The sequence below is a fragment of the Protopterus annectens genome, chromosome 9.part0 (assembly GCF_019279795.1).
Source record: "Protopterus annectens isolate FY-2018-M chromosome 9.part0, PAN1.0, whole genome shotgun sequence".
Taxonomy (NCBI): domain Eukaryota; kingdom Metazoa; phylum Chordata; order Ceratodontiformes; family Protopteridae; genus Protopterus; species Protopterus annectens.
Genome location: NC_056743.1, coordinates 1135805557 through 1135832163, shown reverse-complemented (window position 1 = coordinate 1135832163; position 26607 = coordinate 1135805557). Strand labels below are relative to the sequence as shown.

The 26607-nt window shown below is 38.2% G+C and overlaps 1 protein-coding gene across 3 annotated transcripts in view; it reads left to right on the top strand.

The window, feature by feature from the left end:
• Positions 1 to 26607, top strand: part of CD6 (CD6 molecule) — a 351671-nt gene that overhangs the window by 284542 nt on the left and 40522 nt on the right. For all 3 annotated transcript variants that reach the window (XM_044083993.1, XM_044083994.1, XM_044083992.1), the window contains one exon: positions 14294 to 14405. In XM_044083993.1, coding sequence (XP_043939928.1) covers positions 14294 to 14379 — 86 coding nt within the window. In that variant the 3' untranslated portion in view covers positions 14380 to 14405. The remainder of the gene's footprint in view (positions 1 to 14293; positions 14406 to 26607) is intronic.

The following is a 26607-nucleotide window of genomic DNA, read 5'->3' as shown; positions in this document are numbered from 1 at the left end:
GTAACTAATGAAGAGGTTGCTGCTAGGAAACAACTTTATGTGTCATTGTTTCATCTACAAATAAAGTGACTGTTGCCCTTGAGGAATACATTGCCTATGTTGCATTAAAAAATGATAAGCTAGTAATATTGCAATAGGGAATGGATGGCAAACTGATAACAGGTTCATAGTTTCTAGGTCTCATCGCCAAAAAGGACTGCAGCATCCACCCCCTTAAAAACACAGTACAGTATCAGCAATGCATCTACCTACTGTGGGAGTAGAACACACAGCCTTCTGCATCAAAAGCAAGTACACTACCTGTTGTGCTATTAACAATGCAAGCAGACTCAGCATAAGCAACACTAAACTTTTGTTCCCCTGCAGCTCTCAGCTCATTGTAAAATCTATTTGACACTCAGCTGTATCTCTGAACTTTACAGCAGAAGAAATCTGGAAAAAAGTCAACATGTATGGGAGGGGGACAAAAGCCCAAAAACCAGGGACACATTTTAAACATTGCTTGTATAATGTTGGAAAGTTGCTAGAATAAAATGCTGTGTTACCACCATACATTTCACTGCCAAGTCTTGAACCCAGGGGACACTGTGCAAAACAGTCAGAGGAACATACCACTATGCCAAATCATCTGTTTTGTGAAAGAGAGGAAGACTAAAACTTAAATGGCTACCATTTAGTGAATTCAGTTTTCACCATATCTGTCAACCTCTTAGCACAAAACACCTGAACAAAGCCAATAATAGGGGAATACAGTCCTAAAAATAGGGACAAATTTCAAATATCCATGTTATAAACTTAGAAAATTGCTAGAATAAAAGGTTTTGTGTAACCATGTACTTTCTGAAGAATATGAAGTCTGAAATTCAAATGCCTGTTAACTTTATTTAACATTTGTTAACCAGGAAAGTCTGACTTGGAACAAAAGCCAATTTTAAGCACAGCAGGGAGAAACACTCCACACCCATGTTCTTTGTAAGATGGGAGGACATGCAGACTCCACACCGAAGGCACCCCAGCCAAGAATCAAACCAGAGAACCTGTCAGGCAACAATGCTACCAGTGCACCATAGCACTACTGACTTTGCAAGGAAAAACAAACACACATCAACCACATATTTTATGAGGAACAAAACAAATATGAGGCAAACATCTGCAAAATTTTTTTACAAATGGTGGTAGGTGGGGAATTCAGGCCCTTGCCACCTGCACCCAAGGTACAGGGTTCAAGCCTGAGTATTCTCTACCCACCACCATGTGTTCTCTCTAGCCACCAGTATATAGCAACTGGGGCATCACACACACACACACACACACACACACACACACACACACACACACACACACACACACACACACACACACACACACACACACACACACACACACACACACACACACACACACACACACACACACACACACACACACACACACCTGATCCAGTCTTCCATAAGCTCCCTGGTAGGTAATCCAGTCTTTTCCCCTGAAAGCAATCTTCCGTTCCACACTAATAATCCTGAAAGCAGTCTTCCTCAGTTCCACACTAATAATCCAGTCATTCCCCATGAAAGCAAGCTCCTCTGTAGTCTTAGCCCACCTGCAAGCTAATGGCTGGTTTCCGGCTCTGCGAGAATTGGCTGGAGGCTGGCTGGCTCTGCGAGAATAGGTTGGAGGCTCCAGCCTGCAGATTACGCAGTCCAGTTTCCTTCTCTTCTGTGCAGTCATCACCACACAGACTTCTGGGGCTGCAGGGCAGAGATGCCTTTCTCCTCTATCCAGACTGCATAACACAGCAGTATGGTGTTCTGTGACTACCACGAACTCCATGCTCGCATGCGTGGAGTTCTGGTACTTGCAATTTTTTTTTTAATTTTCTTCTTTCTTTTCTACAGGTGGGGGGCTGCAGTCCTGCAGTCCTATAGCACGAGCCACCCCTAGCTAAGTGGCTAATGAAAAATTATTTGGCAGGTATCACTCTTGATTAAGCAAGCCTTTTAGTAATCTCAGGTAACCACTCCCCACCTCAGGAATTCTATTAAACTGCAAACTTTTACATTTCCACTATCTTCCATGCCTATGCATTTTGTTTTCTTAAGTGCAGACATCTGTGCAAAATGTCTTAAAAACCTTCCCCTGACTTCAGTGACTTATCTTAATGTGCCAACAAAATTTCTATATCTTCAAGACTTTTATATTGAACAAGCAGTATAATCCAAAAAGATGGAATTAATCTTGTTTGTTCAAGTCTGTAGTTCTCTATAGTTTATACTGGTATATTTCTTTCCTGTTGGGTAGCAGATTGCAGTGTTCTGAAGAAAGACTGGCCTCATGGCAACTCACGTTTATACACAAAACTTAGTCAAGTAGATTTTTCTTCTTATTTTTAGGCATGAAGTCTTACCACACATCCAGACTTCAGACATGCATATAAGAGAGTACACTCGTAAATCACATTTTACATGGTATCTGCCCAGAAAGGAGGTCCCAATTTTTAGGTGTTTTTGATCAAAATATATGTAAAAAAGTAGACAGAGAGTGCATTGGATGACTTGTCTGTCCAACACTTCCTCACACGTACTGTTGTCCTACTACTGATGCAGAACCAAATGAGAAAGATCAGCTAAACAAGACCAGTATAGAGCCAACAAAAATGTAAACAACAATGTCCTAGTACCTTTGATTTCTGATACAATGTCAGATCTGCAAAAGGAAATACTTGGTTAGGCAACAGTTCAGGAAAGCACATGGACAAATGCACACAAAATGTAAAGCTTCCAACTCAGCCTTTTCTTCCAAATTGAACACCCAGACCTGGTCACATAATTCACACAATTGACTTGTAGCTATCTTAAAGACATGGTACACCTACTGTTACCTCTGTTTGCCTGTAACCTGATTTGAGATCTGCCTGAAAACTTTGCAATACTCTACATAAAGTGTTTGGTGTCTCTGTGCTGAGCACAGTCACATGATATAACTGCATCATTAGCTATTTGTTTGCCTAACCAAATCCATGTCATGAATTTTGGCATTCAGACATTGTGTAAATCTTTTACTCACAACTCAGCAGTGAAGTGCCCTGATGACGTTCTTCTGTAGATTGTCACTTTAGTTAAATACTTCTGTATCATTCTTGGACCAGACCTGTTATACCCATAGTTCCCCACAAAAGAGTGAGGCTCATGGCAGAACATTTTTATTGTTCAGACACATGATCAGAGTGTTATATGTCTTTCATTTCATTAGGACCAACAATCACTTCACTAAATAAATTGAGAAAAAATATTTAAATGTATTACTTTCCAGAATATAATTCAAGAATAACATTTATAAGATGTAATCAACTATTATACACAGCAATATAATGCAAAAAGAATTAAGTCAGCAGCAGCAATGGTTTTCTACTGTTACATTATCACTATATTATCTGGATGACAGCAACAGTAATTCTGAATTATTATTACGCATTAGGTGGCAGTAGCAATAGTACTTTGTTACTTCTATATTACTGAGATGAGAGTAGCAACAGAGCTATATTTATTTATATATTTATTTTAGTGCTGCATTAGTGAGGTGACAACACCAGTAGTATTATGTTATTGCTGTGATAGTGCTATGTTAGTGATGTGACAGCAGCAGCAGTGGTGTGATACTGTTACTTTAATGCTGCATTAGTGAGGTGGTAGTAGCAGTAGTATTATGTTACAGTTGTGATAATGCTAAATTAATACTGTAACAACAGTGGTAGTGCTATATTGCTGTTACTTTAGTGTTGTGTTAGTGAGGTGACAACAGCAGTGATGTTATATTATAGTTGTGATAGTGCTACATTAGCCATGAGACAGCAGCAGTAGCGCTGTGTTACTGTTACTTTAGTACTGCATTAGTGAGGTGACAACACAAGTAGTGTTATGTTACTGCTGTAATAGTGCTACTTTAGTGATGTTACAGCAGCAGTAGTGCTCTGTTACTGTTACTTTAGTGCTGCATTAGTGAGGTGACAACAGCAATAGTGTTATGTTGCAGTTATGATAGTGTTACATTAATAACCTGACAGCAGTGGTAGTGCTATATTGCTGTTACTTTAGTGAGGTGACAACAGCAGTAGTATTATGTTACAGTTGTGATAATGCTAAATTAATACTGTAACAACAGTGATAGTGCTATATTGCTGTTACTTTAGTGCTGCGTTAGTGAGGTGACAACAGCAGTGATGTTATATTATAGTTGTGATAGTGCTACATTAGTCATGAGACAGCAGCAGTAGTGCTGTGTTACTGTTACTTTAGTGCTGCAATAGTGATGTGACAACATCAGTAGTGTTATGTTACTGCTGTGATAGTGCTACATTAGTGATGTGACAGCAGCAGCAGTGTAATGTTACAGTTCTGATAGGGCTACATTAATAATGTGAAAGCAGTGGTAGTGCTATATTGTTGTTACTTTAGTGCTGCATTAGTGAGATAACAGTGGTACTGTTGCTCTGTTGCTACAATTTTGGAGTTTAATTAGTGAGCTGACAGCAGCAGTAGGGCTAATGTAGTGCTATGTAAGTTCTACACAGTGTTGTTACTGTTACGTTAGTGTCACAGCAGTGGAATACCAGGAGCAGTAAAGCTATATTAGTGTTACCCTAATTCTACATTACCGAGAGACAACATGCAAGGATCCACAGGTAAGTATTTGAAAAGTCACATGTAGTGACAGGACCTGTCTGGCCGCAGTGGTGCAGCGGTTAGCTTTGTAGCCTCACAGCAAGAGGTTCTCCTGTTCGATTCTCGGCTAGATTACCTTCTGTGTGGAGTCTGCGTGTCCTCCCTGTGGTCGAGTAACATATAAAGTCATGCAGGTAGGTGCATGTGTGAATGGGCGTGCCTTCTTTGAAGGTTGGGCATCAGGCTGGCAACTTGGCACCATAAAAATCCACTGCCAATCATTAGCGGACCAGAGTTCCACAGTGGCGACCCCTAACCGGGAAAAGCTGAAAGACATTACTTTTTTTTTTACATGTAGTGACAGGGCCTACATGAGCCTATCAGAAGTAGGCCTTACTTAAACCACATGACCTGCATTTGTAGAGGTACCATGTTAAGCCTGATAAGAGAAAGCACCTTCACATGTTTGTTTTAATGTAAGTGGACGCTCACATAGACTTCATGAAGGTTAAGACATCAGCAGCAACTTTAAAAGTTCTTTCAAAGGGTTGAAGGGAAGTGGAAAAACCTGCTAACTTTCAGAATAAGAAGAACTTGGTCTGTCATTAAGACAAGCAGAATCTGCAGATGATCCTTCTTTTAGGGAGCTTCTGAGAGCAAATGCAAAGCTGCTCAATAACACATAGCTGATAAAAAGAGCAATATAGTGATGGTTGTGGTCTTCCATGGGTTTATGGGTATTTACTGGGCTATTAATCTCTGAGGATCTTAAGAAGCCTAATCCAGAATTCCCAGGATAACTATTAGCCATTGTATTTTACAATATGGGTCACCAAAGATGGGCCTCATAAGTTTATGTTGTGTACTTACTTGTTTACCCTATTCATGTGGGCTATTTGTGTTAGACCAGGGGTCGATATGTAGTTACCCATTCATTCATCCAAGTTACATTTGACTAGAATAACAGAAGCTTTATGTGGAGTGGAATCGGGTTCCATAGAAGTGGTATTCTCTGTGCTGCATACCTATCCCTCCAGCATGTTCTGTTAATCTTGCAAAAGAGATTGAGGTCCCTTGAGCAGGTGTTCCAGTACCAATGTACTTACAAATCTGTGATAGGTCTGACATAACAGTGTTTGTTAAGGCTGTATAAGTAAGGTAGAAGTCATCTGTCAGTAACCTGTATTATACTGAGAAGAGAAACAAAGTTTTGAGACAAGGCATTGAGATAGTCTGCATAGCTTTTATGATTTAAATCCTGGATTTTTTAGTGAGGAGGCATTGTTGTCATCCCACCAGTGACACATGTTTGAACAGGTACACATAGAAAAAGACACTGTACTCATTGATCAATCTGATGAATGCTGAGTATAAAGTAACAATTACATCCTGGGATCTGGAAGCCATATCATTCAATATAAACTTTATAAAAAAAGGACTTCCTTACAATAATGGCTATGTGGTGATCAAAGGACAGTTCTTTGTCAACATAGGTTCCCAGATCCCTTAAATACTGGATCAGTTTTCAGAGGGAGTATTGTCAATGTGGTAGTTCCAAGGGAGTCATGCTTGATGAAGGCTATGAGTATACATTTCTTGGCATTTAGTTTCAGTCCATGGTTTTGATACCAGCTGCTTCTTTGGGAGAGGCCTTTATGTAGATCATGGTGTCCTCTGGAAAGTTTATGATGCCACCAAGTTTGCAGTCATCCTTTAGTATTGCCCTCTGAAAAGTAAAGGCCAAAAAGAAGTGGCCCAAAGATAGAAATCTGGGTCACTCCACAAGTGACAGGCATTTTGGAGGTGCCCACCATTATTTTCTGTTTTCTATTTGTGAGTCAGTTTTCTATCCAGTGAGTTGCATAGAGTTAAACATTGCTGAGAGAGTTTATCTCTAATGATTGAGTGTAGGATGGTGTTGAATGAATTTGCGGGGTCCAGTAGATAGTGTGTACTGATTTGTCCTCATGCATTGCCTCAGTGACTTTTTTAAAGAAGTCAACCAGGTTAAGATGGAAGGACCATCCCTTGACAAATCTGAAATGTGTTGGATTGAGAGTCTGTAGCCCCCATATCACTATTTATTAGCTGATAGGTTCATAGGTTCATAAGTATGTACTAGGCCAGATACCTTTGTGGGCCATTTTAAGTCCAGCCAGTTTGTCTTTTTGTGCTCAAATTAACGCATCCCATTTGGTTAGAGATTGGCCTTTCCCATCACATGGTCAATAATTATATATTACCCCCAGTGAGAATAACTGGGATCATACCATAGATAATTTGAGGGAACCCATGCATATTTTCCATTTCCTATCCATAGATCCAAGGTCCATAATGATCCTTTAAATAGCCTTACAGATAAGACTGGTGAGGTGTACAGGTCTCTAATTACCTGGATCTGTTGAAGACCCATCTTTGTGCAAGGTAGTGTCTGTTGCTGCCCTCCATTCATTCGGCACAAAGCCTGTTTTGAAGCGAATGTTGAATAACCTCTGTAAGGGGGTCTGACAATTCATGTTTCAGTTTAGCCATTAGACAGCCTGGTATGTGATCTGGTGCCATAAAACATAAGTCTTAGATAGTATCTTGAGAGCTTGTTCTTGAGAGATTTGAGGAGGCGCCTGGTAGATGTGGGTATTTGATCTGAGAATATTGGGTGGGAGAGGGGCGTAAAGTTGCAGCTGGATTTGTCCACTAATACATTGGTTATGTCCTCTGGGTCTGAATATGTGATATTGGTTATTATTCACACTGCACAGTGCTGGACATTGCTCTGAAATTTCTAACATAGGTAAAGAAGGCTTTGTGGTTATCTTTTACCTTGGTGTCTATCTTTACCTCATCTATAGCTTTGGTTGATTTGATGAGTATTTATAATTGCTTGTTTAGTTTAGCAAGAGCATTTTTGGCTTCTTTAGAACTAGTTTTATTTTTGTGTGCAATTTTTTTTTATTATACAGCTTGTTTATATTAGCATTTTACCATGGGGAATGGGGTTATTTTTGAATTTTGCATTGTACTTTTTCTGAGAAGTGTAGCTGCATCAAATGCAACTATTTACACGTACAAAAACTTGGCAGTAAAGGTTGCCAAATAAGCAGTGAGACTGTCGAGGTGGAAGAGACTTTTGAATTTAGTGAGGTCATCACTCGTTTTTAGTAGATTAGTCATTGCATAATCTCTGAATACTGAGGTATTGCAGAATGCTTCTGGCATCTTTCTTAAGGTGAATTTGACTGAGCTGTAGTCTGATATGATCAGGGAGGAGGTGACAATAGGCAAAAAGCAGAGCTGTCCTATATGGGTAAGGATCAAGCCGGGATTTTGCCTCCTTTTATTGGGCTGTGGACTAATTGATCCATAGAGTTTGTATTTATGAAGTCCAGAATTCCCTGGGCATATATGTTATATCTGAGGATGTATAAGTCTTTCAGTTAATGGAATGATAGCTGGGTTTGACTCAATACATACAGTCTTCATAATAGTTACACAGGAGGTATGGGCCAATGGAGAAATAGCAAGCTGGACATGGAGGTGTTTGCTACCTTGTCTAATGAGTCTTGATGCGAGTTTTTAACAATACAGAGACACGTATTGTGGCACCATTTTTGATGATGATGGAATGCTGCTCAAAGCTAGGTTTACACCTGCCTCAGACACATATTCTGACAACTCCATCATGTCTCTCTTCATATAGTCCAGGGAAATATTTCTCAAATCATTTACACTTACATCTACAATGACTGTGTCAGATGTGTACTTGTTGTGTAAGGACTTAAGTACTTGTGTAATATGATAAATTCTGGTGCCTGATAGGCAACTAACTGGTGAGTGGTGCATCAGTGTGTCTCATTATGGAGATTTATGTGACAAAAATATTGGTATGTGTGTTGGTTTACCATGTGGTTTTTTCAACTGAGTCTGTGTGACTCATTGATGTATGTTTCATGGGGAGTGCTGCCTGTGATGCATGTTTGTGAGGTTGCTGAAGGTACTTGTTTCTTGAGTTACTTTAGAGGGATTTTGTGGTTTAGGTAGGTTACTTATAAAAGCCACAGTATATGTAGGTCTGTTGTGTTTGAGACTGGTTTAGTATGATGTGTTGTGCTGACAGTTTTGTTATTTGTAGCAGCTTTGTGTTACAGCCTTGCCTCCAGCAGTATTATAGAACTATCTCCCTCACAGACTGTGGCTGATTGTAGTACATGGTTTTCATTGAATGTGAGACAATTGCTACATTGTCTCAGGATGCCCATTTCAACCAAGCTGGCTACAGATACAGTTGTGAAGTGCAAATCCATAATTCCAGTGTTTTTTACTACTGTGGGCTTCATAGGGAATAGTGCCTAAGAAGTTTATGATTTGTTTAATTGGAGTGCTGTCCAACTAAGATAAACAATAAGTCTTCATATGAAGAGGAAAGAGCTACTTCTCCCTTCCATTTATTAAGTATGCTCACAATTTCTGCAGAAGGTTATATACATAACATTATGGTTCTAAGTTCCTTTATCTGTACAGTGCACATCTAAAATAACTGTGTGAGGATCACCACCTTGTAAAAGTAAGAATTTATGATAGCCGAGAAATACAGAAAGGGTCAAATAAGCTCACTAGCAACAGCAAAATATTTATAAATATGAAGTTATAAAAGTAGGCTCTGCAGTTATGTCAACAGGTTTGCAGTCATGAGGCATAATTCACACATCACCTGTATATGAAATATATGAGGTTGCATGTTCATAGGACTGTGTTGTATGCTTGTTTATTTTGAATACAGTGAGTAGAATATCATCAAGACAAGAATCTAAATTAATATTTTGGATAGATTTTAATGCCTGGTTTTTCAAGGTTAATGTAGAAGAATTGCAAAGGCGTTTTTGTGAAATATAATTTTCTCTTTTTGGCTATTGAGCACCAGGAGATTTTAAAGGCCATTCCAGTGGAAGTGCTTGATAAAATATGTAAATTTCAGGTGTGTGTTGTGGAAGTGGTGCACACTGTAAGAGTTATACATTGGATTATGACTGGTTGTCCAGTCATAACCAGTTTATGTCTTCAAGACATGGATGTCAAAAAATTCACCTCGAGAATGAAGTGTGAATGGTTAATTTTGTTATGTGTGTCAAGAGCATATAACAAGATAGGTTATGATTAGTATGACCCATCATAATTCCTTGTAGTACATGGAGAGTTACCTGCTCCTACATGCTACAATAGTTAGGGAAAAAGTTATGGCAGTACAAAGCGTGTTACATCTTTGAAAGCTGTAACACAAGTAACACTCTGCCACACAGAGAACAAGTGTTACAAAAGAGTAGTGGGAAGCACAGACAGCTCTAAAAGTTGTTAAATGCTTCATTCAATCACCCAGAAGGAAGCTGATTAAAGACTTTTACTTCCTTTAAAGCTCTTTGTAATTCCTGTTGCACATTTGAGTTGAACATTGACCACTATACATCCCTGAGAGAGAGAGAAAGGGAGAGGCTAGAGCTTAACAGTGATGAGGGCTGTTTAACAAAAGCTTGTTAAGCACCTGTCTGATGCCAGAAGTGTGTTTAACAAGCCTGTACCTTCCTCAGACAGAAATCATGGAGTTCCTTGCACAGTATAGTATTTAACCTCCCTTACACCACAGGACGCAGAACTACCTGTACATCATCAATGCATCTCTCACTGGTCTCAAAATGATTTCCGAATGGTTGTTAAATACAGCTTCCAGTTTATCCCAATGCAGCAGTGCTGCTGCTCATGATGACCGCAGCACCCTGACCTAGAGTGATATTTGCTGACTGCTGCAAATTCCTTCACCTGTCCATGACCTTTGATATAGCTTTAAACTCTGTTCTGAAGAGAGTACTGGCAGTGACATGCATGGGCATCCAGTATAACTTGTTGTCAGTACTATGTTACAGCATCAGGAATTGACTGCAATAATGAAGGCAGGTCAGGTGCAACTAGAACTCAGATGCAAGACTCTATCATTACTGATATTTTACCTTTCTGTTGGCATAAAACAGGACATGAAATAAATGGGAGAAGACTAATTTAATTGAATATGATATGTTGATTTGAAAAAAGGCTGAATTCACCACACTGAATGACAACATGTTGAAAACTATGTGCCCAAACCCTAAGAAGCAGCTATTTTATAAACAGGTGGTGAAAGAACCCTTTGTTAGACCAGACCCCCCCCCAAAAAAAAAAAAATAAAAACAAAATGATTCTTCTGCATAAAGTGTCAGTCTTTCCACTTGTGTGTTTTAATATCCTTTACAAATTAATATAGTCTGCTCCAGTGTCTCCACACCTTGAAGGAATTATCCACTCTAATTGGGATAAAACCTCACATCTTCTAATTAAAAAAATCCTTTATCTTCTTACTACCCAGTTGTAAAAATAAGTTATGTAATTCTGTCCCCACCATATGTATGTATCCTATGTGTATCTACTGTACTTCACTAAGTATACACAGCATACCTCCTTATGAGCTACCTTATCACTGAATCAACTGTTCTGCTGTCTGGTTCACAAGATATTCTTTTGAGCCATTTTTTCAGAAAAAAAGCAGCCCCGCCAAACACTACTCACAGATAAATACCACAAAGAAATGATGTGATCAAAGAGCTATCATATGATCATGAAGCCACTATCTAAAGAATCACTACTGGTAAAATGGTGTGCTCTATCGGGTCTAGTTCAGAAGACTGAATTTTTAAAATGTAAAATTCGATTTTCTGAACTATATCCATGCTCCATCAGTTACCTCTAATGTGAAGACTGCTCAGTTAAAACTGGCAAAGAGAACAGGGTTTTTTTTTTTTTCATTTTGTTTTTTCTCTGGGGACTTCACCCCCCCCCCCCCACCACACAATATGCAAAAAGAAAGCATCCCATTAATCCCCATAGCAACTAGCTCTGAGGTTGCCAAAGCTTGGAGAAAATGATAGTAGGTGGAAGGCTTCTGTTCACTTGGTCACTGCTGATTGGCCGGTCCTGACCTTAGTTTTAGAGGTCACTAGTGAGACAATTAAATATCAGCATTTGCCTCCCAATGAACAATTCTGTATTCTGTCAGTTATAGTATTATATACAACCCCGTGGCACATCCTTCTCTTAATATCATTAAAATGTTAAGATGGTACTTGTTAGTTTAGGTGAAACTGATTATTGTAGTAATAAATAAAATATACATTTGATGACTAGGAAGGTATATTTTGTGTATGATAACTGATAAACCAAAAAGGAGCATGAAGTTTTGTAGATTTTTTGAACATGTGTACAATAGTAGACTTTAAAATGATGTGATTTTCCTTATCTGCTTAACAAATTAAAATTGTTCCTCGTTACTTAGAAGGCGTGTCAAACTACCATGAGAAAACTGTAATATTTGCAGCTTGCATATAGATTGTTATTAATGAACTCATTTTTAGGATCATGATTAATGTAAGTAACATGCTTTTAAGTATAATTTATACTGCATACATATTATTTTATAACAATTAATGCCCTTCTATTCATCTTAGAAATATATATTGTTTTGTTTCACCGAGCTTGAATTACGAAATACTACATGTTAATGTGTGGGCTAGTGGGGCATTTATGTCTGCCTCATGGTATTATCGAAAAGTACAGCTGAGTGACCCAGGCAAATAAATACGTCAATCACCACAGCCATTATTGAATTTTCTTATTGTGACTTTAAAGTAGACCTGTATTTTAAACGTGTTGCAAATAGCGCTTCTGGTCTGTGGATTAGGAGTAAGCTTTAGCATGATCATGTGACATGTTTGGATTGACAACACTACAGTATTTCACTACTTTCTTATATAAATATACATTTAATGGAGAAAGTTAATGCAAGTCCGATTATTATGGAATAGAGATCTATTCTATATCACTGTAGCAAGTGTGCAACCTTGGACAGCATTGTGTTAAATATATTTGAAGAATATTGTTATTAGAAGAGAAGGAGACCTTCCTTAGTGTTCTGGCCACATTTCTCCTAGTCCATGTAAACACTATGAGTCTCACATGAAAACAGACCAGAGATCTACTGTGACAAATCTGATAAACATCTAGGCCCATGGAGATTATTGTTCCACTGTATTTGGTGCCCATTTGGTATATACCTCACCAGGCATTTCCAGCAATTAGAATGTCCTCAGATGTTCCTCACTAAAAAAATACAGGATATAAATAACATGTTCTGTGCAAACCCCCTCAAAGCCCTATCCTTGTATTTTGTCTCTTACAGGCTATTGAGGGGAGATCTGTGCCTGACATACAAGGCATCTTCAGACACCACTTTAATGGAGCTCCTTGACATCTACAAAGCAAACTGCACAGACTGACCAATTTTAAAGGCTTAAACATTTCCTTTGATATAAATAAGACCTGCTGGAGAGGCAGGTATGTATCCCAGAAACTACCGCTTTTCTGGAGCAGGCTCCCCATCTATGTGAAGCAGAATTCCTCCCTAACCTAATTCAAGTGTAACTTGGACAACTGGATGGAAAAACAGAAATTCACCCTTGGTTTGACACCTGTGTCTCTAATGGACACAGTCAGGCTGTAAATAGTTTGTGTCCCAGATCCCTGATTGTATGTTTAATCTTCTAAGCTTTTGTTTACACTTATCATGAGTTGGGTACTAGAACATGTCAGATATTTGGGATACATGGCTAGGATTAAAAAGGCCTCAGTGGTCATCAGCCTAGTACACACCTACGAACATATGAAAAATGCAAGCAAGTAAGTAAGTGAGCGAATAGTTAAATATATGTTAATATGCTGTGTGCCTTAATATTTCTGATCTATAATTGTAAAACAAGGTAGTAGTTCCATTATAGATATATGTATAAATAAACAAAGAGAAATACAGATGCCCTAGCATCTGTTTTGTAGTAGAAATGGGGAATGTTAGGTCAGTCTTAAACTCAATTCACTGGGATGACTCAATTGTCTGTTATATGATGGGAAAGTTCTGAGTTACGTCCATGTCCGTAATCAAGGAGAGTCATCTGTTACAGCAGGTGATCTGCTCCACATGTAGCATCACAAACTTTTCATTTAATTTGCAGGCTGTAGGTCAAGCAGTGGTCACAGGCCATCCATGAGCACTGTCTACAATTTGCAAGAAGATGACAGTATAGCTAAGTGCCTAAGAGTTTTTAAGTAGTTAATTCCTCTTGAGAAATCTCTTACTGAGATCTAGTGTTTGAAATGCTTTAAAAATAATTCATGGTCATTCCTTGTAAACTGACACATCTTTCCATTTATCTAGGCACTGTTTAAACTTTTGATGTAAGACAAATTTTCAACTCTTGCCATATAACTTGTCTTTGTTTGCAGTGTTTGACAGTTTTTGTTACGTATGCATTTTACATATGCACTGTTTGCAAAAGCAGTAATTTGCATCAGCAACCTGAGTCTGTGTTTTAAATACATAAAAACAAATACAATCTAACTGATCAAATGCTAATGGTAATGCATCTCTTTTATATTAAGTGAAAATGTTTGTTCATAAGATATAGGACTCCCTAACATTATAGTAATGATGGTAATGTTACAGAAGTACATGCATACAAACTGTCATTCTAGGTGAGGGTGCACTAACAACACTGATTTTTTTTGTACAGCTTGCCCGTCATCAAGAGTAAGACACAACCAACGAGAAGACTCCTCTACAGACAGTGATTATGATGATATTTCAGCGTTGCCATAGACACGTGTGCATCATTGCAATGAAAGGTAAGACACAGATACTTCACACTTATGCATGCACAGCTCTCTTTGACTTCCAGGAGGTACTGTAGCACAATCTGTAACTCACCTAGCCCCAAGAGATATCAAAATATTAGTTTTATCTTGTTAAGATTAGCTTCATTAGATAATTTATTTTTTGCAGTATGTTTTTTATCATATTCCTTATAATGCTCATTCATTTTGGTAGGTTAAATGCATCAAAGCACCTTATATTTATTCACTTGTAGTATTCATTGCATGACTCAGCCCCTCACCAAAAAAGAGATTTACCTGTCTTCTACATTGCTCTTTTTGCATCACCACACTATACCAGCCTTCATCTCTGCTTAATTCAGCTAACGTTAGGTAATCCCATGCAAGAATGATGAACACAAAATACTTTAATCATAATTTCTATTTTGTGTTCATTATAGTTAATTGATTCAAGGATCTTATTCCCCTTACTCTGTGCATTGCACATTAGTACATATACCAAGAAATTCCTGTCATACATACCTCTTCACCTCTTACAGCAAGAAATCTGGGCAAAGCCTAAAATACTGGAGGGACAAAGGCCCAAAAATAAGGATAGATTTTAAATATTGCTCTTGTAAACCCAGAAAGATGCTAGAATAACAGAATTTGTGTCAGCATGCATTTTCTGAAAGATATGAAGTCTGAAACTCGTATGTCATTATTTAGAAACTTCAGTCTTCAGTGATTTGTCTGAAAAACACACATTTTATGAGGAACAGACCAACATTTGAGGCAAAAGTCTTGACATTCTATGAAACTCTGGAGAGCTGAGACGTATGCTTCCTGCCTTTGGGCTTCTAACTCACTCTGGTTAAATAAAACTGAGCAATGACTTAACTGTAGTACAACAGAAGGCAACAAATGAAAAACAAACCTCAGATCTGTTTCTAAAATTCAATGAATAAATAATAGGCAGCTCTAATGGTGAATTTGTTTTTGCTTAAATATTCAATGCAACTATATAAACCTTATTTAGGTTTGCATTATTTTTAATAATTTTTATCAAGTGGGAGTGTTAATCTCTGAGGCACTTGTCTATCTGTCACAGCCAATGGTCTGCTTCATATAAACACACACATATATAAAACAGTAACACAGTGACTATAAGTAATTCTTAGATAATGGTGTACATAGCATTCTTAGTAATAATCAACTAATTCAAGACACATAGCAACCAATAAGAAACTAATACATATTATTCAGTGGCCCTGATTATTATTAATTCAAATCCTCCACTCTAATCCCTGGTCATGATATCATGTCTGCTTAAAAAATGACCTGCTTACAGAAAAAGCCTTGATGTCGTTTTCCTTGGTGGCATAAGTCCTTAAATTATTTGAATATGAAAAGTCTTACTACTCATACATTTTTTCTCCACAGTAGTATTTTCTTCTAGTTTAAAGTATGGAAATGCTTCATTCTTGTTTCTAGTGCTGCAAGCAGGTTTGTAGCAAAGTTGACACTGGCATAATGTCCCAGATCTGTGTCAGAAGTAGTCAACTGTGCTGTGAGGTTGCCTGTGACATAGGTGATCAATCACACTATGCGATGTTAAGTCCTTTCTTAATTTTTTCTTAATTTATAATCAATTGTTTTGTGATTATTTCTCAAAACAGTGAAGTTAATTGAATGTACCTTAAATCCTACACCACATCCCAAACCTGCCACTCATACGTACATCTACCAAGGCAAGGCAGAAATTTTCAAGAAACACAGTTTTTATTAACTTCAGACAGTGATCAGACACAGTATAATTACTAATACATAATGAAGATGTGGACTATTCTCATTTCACTGTGTTTGACCAATCATACTTCACCCTTGTTACTGAACTCTGGCAGTCATAGGTACGTAGGTTCATAATGGGCGATTGATCCAGTGGACCATTTGTGGTCTTGCCAGTGATTGCACTCATTTACCATGACATGAATTAATACCAGACCTTGACCTACTTGCGGCCCCTTTCCATAAGGACCAGTAGGGCCCTGGACACTGGGAGTGTATTTATGATTGCCCATTCAGTTATCCAGGTTATGTTTAAAAAGGGGTAATGAAGCTACTTTGCTTAGCCACTATGCAGAATCCATTCTATACGAAAGATATTTTTTGTGAAAATATATATATCTGCTAACAAGTCTTATTTATGTTGTTGTTGTTGTGTCTTTTGGCTTTTTCCCGGTTAGGGGTCGCCACAGCGGAACTCCGGTCCGCTAATGATTGGCAGATGATTTTTACGTGCTGAGTTGCCAGCCCTAACACACAACTTTCAATGAAGGTATGCCCATTCACGCATGTCTCCACGCAGAAGACGCTCTAGCGGAGAAGCGAACCGGTCAGCGTCTTACTGTGAGGCGGCATGTGAAAGTTTAGATCTCTTGAGTGGGTTTTTAGGATGATATTAGTTTTGTGGATATGCAGGAGGTTACAAAGATACAGATCTTTCAAGGCTCTGTAGGCAAGACAGAGAACTCCTCTAAGAAGGAAATGGAAAAGACTGAAAGTGATTTTAAGGTGCTTAGAGTAACTGAAGGAAGGGGGGTATGCTCTTGATGTTTTGATTAAGAAAATGTTATGGACCTTTGAGGTGGACCATAAGCCTAAGCACTTACCAAAGTGGACATTATATTCTACTAGTCCTCATAAGGAAAGAGTAGAATGGGAAGATGATCTCCTTTGATCAAGAAGATATGCCTCTGGTGATTAGGTTGGCTGTTTAAGAGGAATCCCTAACAACAATGGTCACATGGTGGACAAATAGTTAATTATCAATGAAGGTGCAAAAGCATCTATTGACTGAGTCAGTTTTTAGTGATAGGAGCTGGAGTGCCCTTGTTTTACAAAAGACATGATACTGCATTTCATGGCATTTACTTTGAGGCTGTGGTTCAAGCAGCACTTATTAGCATGAGTTAGAACTTCATGGAGAATACAACGGTCATCTGAGCTATTTATGACAGCTCCAAACTTTGGAGACATTGTCAAATTTCATTAGCCACAGGCCTTTGGTGTCTACCATATCTTACTGATAAGGCTAGTGAGGCAGATAGATCTATAGCTACCTGGGTCAACTGTGGGTCCCCTTTGTAGAGAAGATACCTACAGCAGTTCTCCACACCTTTTGCATGAATCCTATGGAAAGGCTAAGGCTGAATAGATGTAGTAAGGAGTCGTTCAAGCAGTGCTTGGCACTGACAAAAAGACAACTTGGCACATTGTCATGTCCATGGAACTAGTATTTCTAGCCTTGGAGAGAGTGTTTAGAACTTACTTGGGGATGATTTGTGGGGGTGTTGTAGGCATGTTAATATGTTTTGAGCAATTTGGGGGAGATAAGGAGAGCTGAATTTGTTTACTAATATGTTGGCAATGTCTTTAAGGAAGAATGTGTGATGTTGTTTTGTATTAGCTCTTAACAATGTTGCCCATTATTTCTTAGGTTCTTGACAATCATTAAGAAAGCTTTTTGGTTATCCTTAGCATAGTGGCAAATCCCAATTTGTACATGGCCTTGGAGGATTTGAATTTGTTACTAGTTTCTTTGTTGATCGTTTTGAGCTCCCCTCTAGCTGATGGGGTATTATGTTTGCTTTTATGGGTTAAGACTTTCATTAACTTCATATATAATTTGTTGTTACTGGTTTCTACCAAATGGGTGTGCTCTTAAATTTTGCATTTTGCATATCTGTATATTTTATATAATACTGTTTGAATGTAAAGTATGATTGTAATGTGGGGCTTTTTCCCCTGGGCCTCCGCTGAAAAGGGATTAACAGCCCAGTGGGACTATCCCGGTAAACAAATATAAAATAAATAAATAACTTTATATATATGTCTTATGGGGGGCTATCTTGGAAATGGGTGTGAATTTATCCTTGAAAATTGCAGCATATAAAGCAAAGTAATGTAGGTGAGGTAAGGAGGATGTTTGAATTCCATCAGGTCATCAGTTAACTAGAGTCAATTTACCTTAGAATAGCCTTTGAAGGTGTAAGGGTTTAAGACTGACTTAGGTCTCATGCCTAGAGTAAATGCTATTGTATAGAGTACTTTGTGTTACAAGGAGTTCATTATTAGTGTGCATAAGGCATTTCATGCATTGCCTCAGGATTCCAAGATGGCTGGCAATAGAGGAAGGGTTAGTGTGCTGACTGTCCATTAATGACCAGTATTGGAAGATTGAAAGAACATGAGGATTTAAAGAGGGTTTGGGGAAGTATTACAGCTGTTTAAGCTTGTTGCTCTGATCATATGTTCAGTGATGCCTGCACTGGTCAGTGCAATTTGAATTCAGTCTGTGCATATCAGTGCAGTTAATAAAATGCTTGTGTAACTCAGCACAAGCAGTTTAGACAAAGTGGAAATGGGTAAATAATTCACCTATATTATAAGAAGGTGCCCTTGCTGTAGTACAAAAAGAGGGAATAGTATTTGCACGTACTTCCCTCTATGGAAATACAATAAATCCTCTGCACTCGACTGAGAACCACATAGTAAACCTGACAGAAGAAAACAAAGTACCAATGAAAACTAGGTGTAATCAGAAGCTCATGTGCTGTAGGCTACCCATTACTTGCACTGATCAGTCTAACTCACACCTACTTGACTCACAACTGATTTTAAGATGGCTGCAATCCTTAGCCAAGCAGATTTACTCAATAGTATATAACAAACCACTTCCTACTATGTGTTTTTACTGTAACAGATGGTAGTAGGTACAATGGATTGTGATTTCTGCAAAAGAACATTCTAGATAAGTAAATAAAAGAAGCAGTGAGCACTGCAACCAGTCTAATATATAGATACAATAAAAAAAACAGTCTAGGTAAAGAGTAGTTTCAACAAATACAACAGAACATAGATTTACATTAAAATAGAAACACATGCTTGCAAAATACAAATTGCATTCCTATTACTTTATTTCCAGCAATGTTTTAATTGCATGATACAATACAGACAATGAAATACCATTAGTAGAAATTGCTGCTAAAATTTCAGATTGGAAAGTTATTGTATAGAAGTGGGAGAAAAGCATCCAAAGAAGAATGAGAAGAGAGAAATATGAAATGATGCAAACAAGACATCAGTGGGAAAGAACATGCTAACAAATGCTTCCAGAGGATAAAAAGGATAGCTAAAAAGCTGTAAGAGTACAAATAACACAAATATTTCATAGCTTCCAGAAAGTAGAATATAATACTTGAGAAAACTAATCAGGCTTTGAAATGGAATAAACAGAAGGATTAGATGGAGGTGAACTTCAGAAAACAACATCACCAGATGGCTAGGATTTAAAATACTTGTAGATACAAAAGTGATAGGTATTTGTGCCAATGATTGTTCTAAAGGTATATAAAATATTATTACAAAGTTTAAGTACATGATTGAAAATGTGTTACTTCAAAAAATTAGACTGTGGACATCAGACAAAGAAACTTTGCTAAGAGAATGTAATGGGGTAAAAATCAAATAAAAGTCCAAAAAGCAAAGGTATGGCTCCAAACTTCAAAATCTGTTGAAATACAAATCCAAAATCCAAGAAGTTGATGTCAGCTCAGCTTTATTCACACAAGCGCTTTCACATATAGCTTCGTCAGGTGCATAATACATGCTGATTAGAACACCTATTTATACTAACAGTTAATCATGTGACAAAACCTGGATGCAAATAATTAAAGTGAATATGCAGCTAAAAAATGTCATAAATTTTTTTATATAAAACATTAAACAATATTACATACTCATGTATACATACATAAATATAAAATAAATGTTGTTAAAATAATTGTAATTACTTCCTCAAAGACCTTTTCTGTAATGTTGGTTTAATAGGAACATGGTCATTTAGACCATGCCCACAGTTGGCCCTTAATCTAATAATCCAACCTGCTTCTAACTCTTCAGTTCTATGTCTTACATTACCCCTTCTCACAGTCTCGAAAGTTTTAGCTAGTACTGAGAACATAAAAACATGTTTTATATCTGTTTGCATGACATGCTTGGCAAGTGCATTAGTACCATTAATTCTCTTAATGTTATATAAATGCTCTCTAATCCTCTCTCTAAGACTGCGGTCAGTCTTACCTACATAGTATTTATTACATAGGGTACAGACTGCAAGATATACAACATGCATGGTGCCACAATCAGCACTAGTAGTAAGTTTGCAAAATTCACCTGTATCTGGATGTCTAAATTCAGAAGCTGTGGACACATAACTACAATAATTACATGTCCCACATGGTTTGGTGCCCAAATTATTGATTAAATATTCATTCTGGGATTTATGACATAACCTAGACTTTAATGATTTCATATTCTTAAAAGAAAATTGAGGTTTTGTACCAACCAAGGCCTTAATATTGTCATCCGTCATCAGAATGCCCCAATGCTTATTTATAATTTCTGTATACGATTTTACATCTCTAGTATAATGCATAGACATTCTAAGTCGATTATCAATGGTTCTATTCTTTTTACTAGAGTGTTCAGAAAAGTAGGGTTTAGCTACGGTGGATCTCACAGCATCTATGGCTGCAGAGTTCTTCCTCACCAATCCCTGTTCATAACCCCTAGCAACCAAATCCAACCCAATTTTAGTTTTATGATGCTCATAGTCTTCATCCCTCACATTGAGCCTTGATGCCCTAAAAAAATGATTTTTAGCAACATTGTCAAAAACAAAATTCGGATGCATACTACCCCTACTGAGTAACTGGTTGACATGACATTTCTTCTTGTACAATCTACTAATTAAGCCACCTTTTTCATCCTTACATATGTATACATCTAAAAACTGTATACCTTCCGTAGAATAATTCAAAGTAAATTTCGAAAAGTCAGACGACAAATTAATGTATTTAATAAATTCCATCAGTTGTATTTCCGTACCATTCCAAATCAAAAAAAGGTCATCCACAAATCGTTTATAAAACAAAATATATCTGTAAAATGGACCTTGCATCAAATGTTGAGTTTGCCATACCCTCATCACTGCATTCAAGATAGCTATTGGAGCAAGAGCTCCCCATAGCAACACCGTTTTTCTGCCAATAAATTTCTTGATTGAACACAAAAATATTATTGCGTAAAACCAAACCCAATAAAGTTTGTATTAAATATATCTCATCCTCTTCATAGTCATTCAATAATTCAGTAACATATTCTATACCTACAGTATTGGGTATTATAGTGAAGAGAGAGGTCACATCCAAGGTAACAAAAAACATATTCCCATTAATAATAACTTTCCTTGAAAACTCATATAATTCTTTCAAAAATTGTTCAGTATCTCTTAAAATTACTTTCGATGTACTAACCAAAGGTCTCAAACTCTTCTCAAGATATATAGACAAAGATTCTGTACACCAATTATTACCCGCCACAATAGGTCTCATAGGTGGTTTGTTACTATTTTTGTGTACTTTTGGTAAACCTTTTATGATAGGAATGGTAAGATTAGGTGTTTGAAAATACATAGCTAATTCATGGTTTATTAATGAACTTGCTTCTAACCAATCAACAGATTTACTTATAGGTTCATAGGTTCATACTAGGCTATCTGCCCTAGGGCATTTATAAGCCTAGCCCAGAGTTTTTGTGGCTTACGCCACCCCTTTAGATTGAAGGATATTATGCCCATTATTTTGCTGTGCCTCTGTCAAGCAGTGACACTGATGTAATCCCTGGGGTATACCTGCGATCTCCCATCCATTGGTCAAGATTTCTCTTGAACAAAGCCAGCGAGGTGCTCTGCCTCACATGTACCGGGATTTTGTTCCACAGCATAGGGAGTCTCTGGGTGATGAATCTGTCCCTCCAGCACATCCTATTTATGACCGTGTCAAAGTTTAAGTCTCATGCTCTTGTGGATCTGATGGATTTAGATTTTTTGAGGTGAAGCATGTTCATTAATTCCGGGTTGGACATGGCCTTGTATGTCAGGCACAGGTCACCTCTGAGCAGGCGGTAAGCGACTGAGTAGAGCTGGAGCTCCTTCAGTCGGGCAGCCTAGGACATATTCTTGAGACCCTTTATCCTTTTGGTGAGGAACTTTTGGGGCCTTTCCAATTGCTGCAGGTGTCGGGTCAGATACATTCCAAATGGGCCGTTGTACTCAATCATCGGTCTGATGAGTGATGAGTACAGGGGAATGATGACCTCCCTTGACCTAGATGTGAAACCCTTCATGATCAGGTGGGCAATGTAGAAGGTCTTCCTAACAACTTTGGCAACGTGGGTGTCAAATGAGAGGTTACTATCAACCTGGGTTCCCAGATCCCTGATAACCTCTTCTGTGCTTAGTGGATTGCCACCTATATGGTAGCTAGGGGTAACCTTGTTTTTCCCAAAGGGTATGACTATGCATTTTTTAGCGTTTAACTTTAAGCCATGGCTTTGACACCAGTTATCCGTTTCTATGAGACCCTTCTGAAGGATATCTGTGTCTGATGTGTTTTCAACTATGGTGCCCAGTTTGCAGTCATCTGCAAACTTTGTCAGCCATAATCCTCCTGTGCTTGCCTGTACTTCCGAAAAGTAGATGCCGAACAAGAGTGGACCCAGGACCGAGCCCTGTGGGACACCGCTTGTGACAGGCTTGGAATCTGACATGGCGCCAGCAACTCTAACCCTGTGGGTTCTGTCACTTAGCCAGTTTGCAACCCATCTTGTGACGTATGGGTTTACATTTAAACTGGTGAGTTTTTCTATGATGCCTGAGTGGGGTATCGTGTCGAAGGCCTTTGCCAGGTCAAGGTAGGCTGTGTGGACTGCCTTGCCCTCATCAATGGCCTTGGTGACTGTTTCGAAAAAGTCAACCAAGTTTAAAAGGCATGATCTGCCCTTGACAAAGCCAAATTGGGTTTGATCCAATGTCTGTAGGTCCCCTATGTCTTTATTTATGAGTTCTATAATGATCCTCTCCATAGCTTTGCAGACCAGGCTTGTCAAGCTGATGGGACGGTAGTTTCCAGGGTCGGTGGAGGCACCGCCTTTGTGTAATGGGACCACAGTAGCCGTACGCCATTCCTTGGGTATGTATCCTGAGGTGAGGCTAAGATTAAACAGCTGCCCTAACTGCGGGTTTAATTCCTCAATGAGCTCATGGAGCACACAACCGGGGACACCATCTGGTCCCATGGATGCTGTGTTTTTCGCCTTGGAGAGAGCTGTTCTTACTTGAGCATTTGAGATGTTTGGGAGGCTACAATCCTCTTGTATAGATATTTCTCCTTTTGGGGAGGGGGGGAATTTGCACTGAACCTGTCAGCCAGTATGTTTTCAATGTCTGTAGGTTCAGTGATCTTTACATCATTTTGAACCAGTTCTGAACATATCTGGGAGTTTCCTCCCAGGTTTCTAACATAGCTAAAAAAGGCCTTGTGGTTGCCTTTTGAGTCAGTGGCATTTTTTCTTTCAAAATTTGCTTTGGAGGATTTTATGAGAGATCTTAGTTTTTTACTTACGATGATCAAGGGTGTCTTCCCTTTTGAGGATTTTGCTCTATCTTGTAGTAGCTTTCTCCTTTTGTTGTAGAGCTTGTTTATGGCTGGGGTCCACCAGACTGGACGCCTGCCTTTGGTACAAAGAGTCTTTGTTTTGTTTGGGATTGCCTGATCCATGCAGTCCTGGAGGTGCTGGTAGAAGGCATTTGTAAGTGATTCAGCGGCTTTAGTGATGGTTTCAGCTGGCTCAGGGGCCTTGAACGAGACCACACCAGTCCTAAGAAGTGTGAAGTCGTACTTACATTGTTAATCATATTATCAACTTGTTCAGATGTAATAACTTCATATGAGGTTTTGTCTAATAACAAATCATATATAGCTTTATCATAATCAGACCTGTTCATCACAACAATCTGGCCCCCTTTATCAGCAGGCCTAATAACTAGGTCTTGTCGCTTTTCCAATGCTACTAATGCATCATGTTCTAGTCTAGTTAAATTAAACCTAGGACCTGTTCCTTGTGACCTGCATTTATTATTATAAACATCATATATATCAGAAATACAAAGTTGTTCAAATGCATTAACCAACATGTTATTCTTCAGTACATATAAACTAGGTTTCTTAAAACAACTAGCTTGGGGCTCTTGCATGTCATGAAACAAAGTTTTAAGAGAGAGATTGCGTGCAAACATTTTAACATCTAAAATAATGTCTGTTATACGCATATCAGCTGTGGGTACAAACATTAAACCTTTGTTTAAAACACTTAACTCAGATTCAGTCAAATAGTGGGTAGATAAATTAATAACTAATGCTTTCTCTGTTGAAATGCTTTCTTTATTGTTAATGGGCTGGTTGATGTTGCTGCCAACTTCCGTTTGTATCTGGTTGTACTCCTGCCTCTCTGCTGTTGGTTGTATTGTCCCTTCCTTACTTTGCTCGTAGATCTCTCCCTTACTGGAAGGGGAAAGTTGAGACCCATACCTTGTAACCCCTGTAAAAAATTAACATTCAAAGCATTACCTTTCTCTTGGTTGGTAATCAAAGGTGGAAACTCAGAGTCAGCGGAACTGTGCACATCCGCTATCGTTGTAATAGTCTTCCTAATGGCGCCCTGTTCTGATCCAGTTTTTGATAACAAGGGAACCGCTTCACAAAACTCAGTCTCTACCAAACATTGATCTGTACGTGAAGTAACATTATCTGTGACCAAAACTGCCACCGACTGCTTTCCCAAGCCAGTAACTTCATTATTTCGCCTGGTGTTGCACAACTCTTGATCTTGTTCCAAAATCGTCAACTGCTGTTGTAATACTCCTGTCGATCGGCCACTCTGCTGAGGTTGTTGTTGCACAGTAGTTGACTATACTTCTTTTTTTGGATTATAGTCTCCTTTTTAATGGAGGAGTGGGTCTTGGGAAGTAATAGTCTACTAATAATTCTTCTAATGGATATGTCATGCACTCTATTTATATGGCTGGGAGGATGAATGGCTGGGTCTGGTTCAAAGCCAAAGTATTTGAATGTTTGGATTGTATTAATACTATTGACTGGAAAGCTGAGGAAATGACAGTCAGAGTGGGAATTATGAACTGAAGCTTTGTGACAATCTAAAGAAGCATAGGTTTTGGTTTATCATTTTTTTTTCCTTGAAGAATTTAATCTTGAATTAACCATAGGTCATCCTTCACTTGTTATACAACTGTGCATTTATGACAGTGGGGCAATGCAGTCATTTTATGGTATTTTTTTTTTCATATGCAATTGCTATCATCTGTGATGGTCCAGAATGAAGGTTAATGATAGCATTAGGTGCACACTACCAAAGCCACATCCCTGTGGAACCACAAATGTTTTAAAACACGAAAGACAGGAAGTCATTAATCTGTACAGATAGGCACAGAACTGAAAGGTATGTGGTGAACTTCTGCAAAGGATCCAAAACCAACCCTCTTGAGTGCACAAATGAGACAGCAATGACTGTCAAAAATGAAGCCTTTTCAAATATGTAAGGAGCATTTAAATACACTGTAATAGACTTCAATGATGTAGGTGAATATAGCAATGATATTCGGAAAAAAGATACCAGAAATGCTCTAGCTAAGCATGTTTTAGCAAATGATTCCACTCATTTTTTTTGTCTTGTTTGTGTTAGAGTTAGTTACACCCAACACTAGAGGTGGTGATGTCAGAATAAGAGCTGAGTGCATAGAAACCAAATGGATTTTAGAGTTACAAGCAGACTGCTACAGAGGTTTAAAATGGCACTAGATCTTTAAAACCTGTTCTGAGATCAAGGGGCCTACTTCGTTGAAGTCTGCTACAGTGTATTTAAATGCTGCTTAGTTAGTTAAATATTAGATCTGATGAAGCACTTGTGATGGCTGTGAAAGTGCTTATCTTTTAGTTTTTATTTTGTTTGTTGTTTTAATAAAGTGACTGTGTTATATTCAGCTGTACTGACTGGACTCTCTGTTCACTACAGTTTTGGATAAAATTATGTTCTTCATAGAATATTCTGTCAGCAAACCATGTTGTTAGGTAGTTAGTTTACCATGGCACTTCACGAATAATCATAGATGTACAGATAGTGATGCTTCCAAGATTTCAGGGTTGGCATAATGGTTAAGGTCCTTTTCTACTAGAGAGAAGGAACAGGGTTTGATTCTGATCTCTGGTTATTGTTTAGGCTTGTAATACTCTCTAAACTGATACTATAGTGTTTA